Genomic DNA, 6,871 nt, shown 5'->3' with positions numbered 1-6,871 from the left:
GAGAGACATTAAAAAAAAAAAAAAAAAAAAAAAATTAATTACCCATCCAAAATATGTAGCTATTAAATAAAAAGTAGAGCCTTAAAAGGTGTTCAAAGATTCTATGTTTGGCCACATCACACCCAATTTTTCAGCTCACTCACACAAACCATACCCTTTTTGAGCTGGCACTCTAATGTAAACAACCAAATCTCACCCCTCTCTTCTCTATATAACATCCTTCCATCTCCCCTCCATTTTTCACATCCAAATTCTTTCACTTCAACCTTTTCCTTTTTCACCTCGCCTTCAATGGCACCGCGCTCGTTTCTCGACGTTCTTGTCCTCGTCCTTGCCTTAGCTGCTTTGAGCCACCGAGCCAAAGCGGGGCGGAGTTTCTTTGTCTTTGGAGACTCTTTGGTTGACAATGGCAATAACAACTACCTTGCTACCACAGCTCGTGCCGATTCATACCCGTATGGCATCGATTTCCCGACGCATCGCCCGACTGGCCGCTTCTCCAACGGCCTTAACATCCCTGACTACTTAAGTTGGCATCATCTTCTCTCTTTTTTTTTTTTTTATAGCTTTAATCTTTTATTCATATTCTTAACACACGACTTTCAGGTAAGCAACTCGGGTCGGAGTTCTTACTTCCTTATTTGAGTCCGGAGCTCAACGGTCGGAGGTTGCTCGACGGCGCCAATTTCGCTTCGGCCGGCATTGGCATTCTCAATGACACGGGAATTCAGTTTGTACGTCCACATTACTTCCTTCCTCTAATTCTTAAGTATCTTTTGACGATTTTATCGACGATAGAATTCATCGACTCGCCCTTTGTGCCAATGTTGAAATGGTTGAAAATGTGCATGGTGCAGATCAATATAATAAGAATGTTCAGGCAATTAGAGTACTTTGAAGAGTATCAAAAAAGAGTTGCAGCCCTAATTGGAGCTCAAAAAACAACCCAACTCGTAAATAGAGCCTTGGTTCTGGTTACCGTCGGTGGAAACGATTTCGTCAACAATTACTATCTCGTTCCCTTCTCCGCTCGGTCAAGGCAATATGCCCTCCCCGATTACGTCAAGGTACTCATTGTTGAGTATCGAAAGCTCCTCCTGGTAATCTCTCCCTTTCTCATTTTGTTTTATAAATTTTTTTGTTACGTCAAGGTACTCATCGTTGAGTATAGATTAATTGAAAATGTATAAATTAAAACCTCAAACTAATAATTGTATTCATTTAAACCCTAATTCTCGTAAGTGGATAGAGTTCAACTAACTCTGAAACTTTGAGGCTAATCTATCTCGAACGTGGAGTGTCGACTCCGACATTAGATACAGTTACCATGCTTACCAGCTCTGACCGAACGGCTCGACTGTCAAATAGTTGCCTAAGCCGGTCTCTCACCAACTCCTTTAAAAAAAAAAAAAAAAAAAAAAAAAAAACTGGCTAGGATGTAGGATCGAAAATGTTGGTAGAATGACCTTGGATCCCAGGAAACTCTAATTAGTTTAATCGATTGGTCTGAGTTCTGTGCTCTGTCCCCAAAATCCTTTAACCACCCTACCCTACCACCTATAGGCGGCCGTCCGTCCTACTACCTTGATAGCGCCCCCGTCAACCCAAGCTTCATTCAACGTTCAGTCCCTTCTCCTCGATCCCTTAATTTCAAGGGCATCTCTATCTTAGGTGGGACTAGGGATCTACGCACCTTGCTCTTCTCTTATAAGCAAGTAGCCTCCTTTTTCCGTCTGCTCTTCCTGAAGTGAGCCCGTCAAATCGTTCGTACCTTCTTGGCTTAGGCTTCCAATCATTCATTCATCAGATACGTCTTCTTCCGTGATCCATATTACCTGACAAACTTTCTGTCTAACTGTCAAGATCTCTTGCTCCTTCACCTTTTTTCACCTATTTATTCTTTCACTGTAAACTCGGTCTCAATGCTATTTTCAGCTAGTTGCTCACCCCCAAAAACCTCTGGGCACAGGAAAAAGGCACTACTTAGCCCTACATTAGTAGAAGTCAGTGGACTTCTCGACCTTCATCAGTTGAGCAACTTCTTGATTGATCACTCCGTTCCGTTCAGAGGCCAAGCCTTTAGGTTGTTTAAGTACATTAATGATTTAATTTTTAACTAGTTTTACATAATTATATTTAAAATTAGTTGAAAATAATAAAAATAAAATTACCCTAATTCTAAAATTTACCCATATACATTTTTAATACAAAATTAGAAAAATAATAATAATAAAGCACATACTCTCTGTTGGATGACGGAAGTCCCACATCGACTAATTTAGGGAATGATCATGGGTTTATAAGTGAGGAATATTAACTCCATTGGTATGAGGCTTTGGGAAACCCAAAACAAAGCCATGAGAGCTTATGTTCAAAGTGGACAATATCAAACCATTGTGGAGAGTCGTGTTCGTCTAACACTCTCAACATCAACTTTCGAGAAGAATTAAGATTAATGAAGTAAACGATGAGATTGTAATTTTATGACGCAGAGGCTTCACGAGCTCGGAGCGCGACGAGTTCTGGTTACAGGAACAGGGCCGCTAGGGTGTGTCCCAGCAGAATTAGCGATGCGAGGAAGCAGCGGCGGGCAGTGCTCGGCGGAGCTGCAACGGGCAGCGGCATTGTATAATCCACAACTTCTTCAAATGATCAAAGGACTCAATGCCCAAGTTGGCTCCAATGTGTTTGTGGCTGTTAATACTCAACAAATGCACAATGATTTTGTCTCCAATCCTCAAGCATTTGGTATGTCTAAAATTTTGCTAAGTTTATGTCTATATGTCCTTTAATAATAATGTAAATTGGTGTATGGTAGGGTTTGAGACATCAAAAGTGGCATGTTGTGGACAAGGGCCATACAATGGCTTAGGGCTTTGCACCGTAGCATCAAACTTATGTTCGAACAGAGATGCGTATGCGTTTTGGGATGCCTTTCATCCTTCTCAGAAGGCTAATGGTATGATAGTGAAGCAAATGTTGTCGGGGTCAACCAAATATATGTACCCTATGAACCTCACAACCATCTTTGAATTGGATTCTAGGGCTTGAAAAATTGCAATAAAAGCAATACCAAAAGCCATTAAAAGAAGAACAAAGAACAAGAGAGAGAAAAGATATAATCTTCTTTTGTCTCTTATAATCAAAAGGGTTTGAATTATATCGCTTTTAATGTTGCATTTGCTTTGGTTTGTGTTTAGTGTTGTGTTGTTGGCTTGATCGAGAAAATGTGCATGTTTTGAATTATTTATGTAATGATCTGGCTTTATAGACCTAAATTGATCGGGGCTGTTACTAAATGCATGTCATCGTTATTATACTAGATAGAAAAGAAATTATAAAAGTTAACAAGGTGGCTCTCCCTTGAGTTGCATGCAACTCAAAAGCGGAAACTAGAAGGGTTTTTTTTCAATTTATGGGCCGGTACAATCTATCCACTTTAAAAGAACTTTCGTCCTTGAAACTTTTACTCTCGAACCCCTTCCGACACCCAGCCTTATTCTCCCGTTCCTTGGAAAAACTATGAATATTTAACCATCATTTTCATGTTTCTTCCTTGGATTTGTGATTCTACCAAAAGATTTGCACAGGTTTTTCCTTTTAATTGAAGCTTTGGTCTAGTCGTAGTGACTCGTACTCAATAACATGAGATAATTTTGTTGTACACCTTCACAATATTAATGTATGATACACATGATGAACTCTCGAAAGATTGGTAGTAATGCTAATAAGTAGGCTACTAAACTAATTCGGGCCAGTATCTCAAATGGCACAACGAAACGTGGACTCAACTTCTTTTTGTATCCAAAACTCATAATGTCCTTCATTCATGTTATATTTAAAGGCACCGGGTTACCCTTTTCAAACTCCAAATTTTTATGTCTCATTGTAACTCTTTAGGTACTTGCATACATCCTTATCCTTATCTTTTGAGCAACTATATTGTAGCTTGGACCCTCAGGCCCTAACAACTTGCACTTTCTAGTCGTCTCAACACACATGGGATCTGCATTTTTTTCCACAACGTGCCTTAAAAGGTGTCATATTGATTGTTGCCTACTAACTGTTGTTCAAAATCTTATAAACAAACACACAGCATGTTGTGCAAAGCCAGATTTAGGCCTTCAATTTAACCATTCGTCTGTTAGTGAAAGGTTATACTAAACTCGAACCTTATGTCTAACGCTCACGAGTGACTTTACCAAAAACTCGATGTGAATTGAGAATCTCTATCTGACACTCCATGCAGCCTAACAATCTCGTTCAAATACAATTGAACCCAACTACTCATATTTGAGAAAATCTTTGCTTCTTTAGAGAAGGTACTCGTTTCACACTATTAACTTAATCTACACTTAATAATAAATTTGTAGTGACATGGATCGAATTATCTTCTTTATAAACAAGGTTAATCCGCCCTATGAAAAATACTAGGGCATATGGATCGTTGGTCTAATAGCTCATTATATACATATGTAAGCTACATCACTTTGTTAGAGTCATCACTTTCATTCAAGTTAGCTTAGCTACTTTTTTTTTTTTTTAATCAACCAATAACTAAATTAGCTTCTTATAATAATTTGACCTAGACCAATTGCTTTAGCATTATACAATATTTCCTTTGGTCTACTTCAATACCGAAGTAATACGTGAGTAATCCGAGATCAGTCTTCTCAAATTATTTCATCATTTGCTACTGAGCTCTTTGATGTCTTCTACACTTGTACATGTGATGATCAAGTCATCAACGTACACGCCAACTATGAATGTTTTAACTCTATTGTTTCTTGTATACATCACTTGTTCTTGTGAGAACTTCATGAGGTTTAGACTCTTTAAGCTCTTGTCTAGCCGTAAGTTCCACACCCTAGGTGCTTGCTGTAAACAATAGAGGGCCTTTGACAAATTTTACACTTTGTGCTCTTCGGTTTTGATGAGAAGCCTTTAGGATGGACAACATACACTTCTTCTTGGAGGTCATCATTTAGGAACGTTGATTTGACATCCAAGTGATGGACGTTCCACTGGTGTTGAGCTGCGAGGGCAAGAATCAGCCTTACAATGTCGAGTCTAGCCACAAGCGCGAAGACCTCCTCAAGATCCAATTCTTGCCACTTCACATAGCCCTTAGCCATAAGTCTTGACTTATGCATGATGACATTTGTTTCACTATTCTTCCTCAAATTAAGTTAGTGAGTGTCCGGGTCTTGGTCTTCTCAATGGTTTCACTCTTTTTGCATGACCTCCTGCCACGTCATCTTAGTTTCTGCCTCACGATAAATTTTTGGCTCCTCTACCACAAGCAACACTAGCCGTCAAGATCCAATTCTTCTTCAAGTGTATCAACATAAATTTCAGCAAGAGAACGAAACTTCTTTGGTCCACCATTTGTCGTTGATTCTTATATGCTTTTGCCTGAACTCTCTTGTTATAAAGAATTCATCACACCTTTTGATGTCCCCCGTGATGACATGTGTAAACTTGTTGGTGCCGGTGCACTTTCTAGGTTTGTCGTGTTTCCCACTTCTTCAAGAGTAGTTAACTCTATAAGAGTTTGTTTGTTATCATCGATGCTACACCAATCTCACTTCTTTTCTTCTTCGAATATGACATCTTTACTTACATGAATTTTCTCATGTTGCAGATTTTACAACCTGTGTGCCTTGGTCCCATCCTCTCCGCCAAAATATTCTATTTTTTTGAACTCTGCCATCAAACTTTTGCATATATAGTTTTGCAGTCTTAATATCTGATGTACAACTGAAGACTCTTAGACGTCTGAAGTGAGGTGTCTTACCTAACCATGTTTCATAGGGGTACAAGTGTCCAATGACTTTGTTGATAAATGGTTTAGAAGATAAACCGCACGTCGTATTGGCTCACCCATGAAAATCGTCGAGACTTGCGTGCTATTGAGTAAGTTTCTTGTAGTGTTCATTATGATATGGTTTCTTCTCTCGACCATACAATTTTGTTGTGGAGTGTACAGTGTGGTAAGTTGATACTTGATACCTTTTTTTTACAAGATTTTGAGAAGCTCTGGGATAAGAACTCAGCACCTTGGTCAATGCGCAAGGTTTTTAGCTTAGGATCAAAACCATTTTTAACAAGTATTTTGAACTTCTTAAATGCACCTAATGCTCTCTTTTTTCTCTAAGCATGTACAGTTATATCCAACCACTATAATCGTCAATAAGTAAAAGAAAATACTTGTTACCAGCAATAAACGATGAAGTGATTAGGCCACATAAATTTACATAAATCAATTGTAGTGGTCGTTTAGTACAAAAACTTGTTTCAGTTGGGAGTAATAATCTTGCTTGTTTGGACACAAGGAAACTTTCACATAGTTGGCTCGAATGTATGTTGTAGGTAGCCACATAGTCATCTTCTTCTCTCTCATCATTTTGAGCACCGGAAATTTCACGTGCCCAAGTCTTACATGTCATAGCCAAACTAGGTCTATAAGTGCCTTCTATAGATATGTGGTTTGGCTGGTCTCCAATAGTATCTTGTACATGCATTTTTGTGACCGTTTTACCTTCATCAGCAAGGCTCTATTTCTATCGAATATCTTGAGGAATGAACCAACAAACTCCACTATGGTGCCTTCTTTTGTCATTTGACTCGAAAGCCCCAAGGATTTCAGCGAGGTACCAGAATCTTCGGGCAGCGCCTGAAGAAGCACGACTCACACCGCATGACTCACTAGAAAACGAACACCACACTCTGCAGTCCGAAAACGGCGTCAGAGATGACTTACAGACGAGAGAAAAATGGAGACTGCAAATTGAGGAAAGTGGGTGAAGAAGAAAGGATCCGTTGGATTTGGATCCGACCTGCACCGACCCGAAACCGCACCTTCGCCCAA

The 6,871-nt window shown here is 39.3% G+C and overlaps 1 protein-coding gene across 1 annotated transcript; it reads left to right on the top strand.

The window, feature by feature from the left end:
* Window positions 1-233: 233 nt before the first annotated feature.
* LOC111780318 (GDSL esterase/lipase At5g18430) lies at window positions 234-3,278 on the top strand. The gene is made up of 5 exons (XM_023660691.2): window positions 234-529; window positions 607-734; window positions 858-1,100; window positions 2,493-2,748; window positions 2,819-3,278. Exons 1-5 carry the CDS (start codon window positions 292-294, stop codon window positions 3,049-3,051), a joined length of 1,098 nt encoding a protein of 365 aa, XP_023516459.2. The 5' UTR covers window positions 234-291; the 3' UTR covers window positions 3,052-3,278.
* Window positions 3,279-6,871: the final 3,593 nt, after the last annotated feature.

This window comes from Cucurbita pepo, chromosome 18 (genome assembly GCF_057944985.1).
Source record: "Cucurbita pepo subsp. pepo isolate OVF chromosome 18, ASM5794498v1, whole genome shotgun sequence".
Classification (NCBI taxonomy): domain Eukaryota; kingdom Viridiplantae; phylum Streptophyta; class Magnoliopsida; order Cucurbitales; family Cucurbitaceae; genus Cucurbita; species Cucurbita pepo.
The sequence above is the reverse complement of the archived record's forward strand: the minus strand, read 5'-3'. Positions and strand labels throughout refer to the sequence as shown.

What these genes read in the sequence shown, in the direction of transcription:
- LOC111780318 (XM_023660691.2), top strand. Translation starts at nt 292, where the DNA reads ATGGCACCGCGCTCGTTTCTCGACGTTCTTGTCCTCGTCCTTGCCTTA. An exon ending in TAACATCCCTGACTACTTAA is followed by an intron (nt 530 to 606) that starts GTTGGCATCATC and finishes CACGACTTTCAG; the next exon opens with GTAAGCAACTCGGGTCGGAG. An exon ending in ATGACACGGGAATTCAGTTT is followed by an intron (nt 735 to 857) that starts GTACGTCCACAT and finishes TGCATGGTGCAG; the next exon opens with ATCAATATAATAAGAATGTT.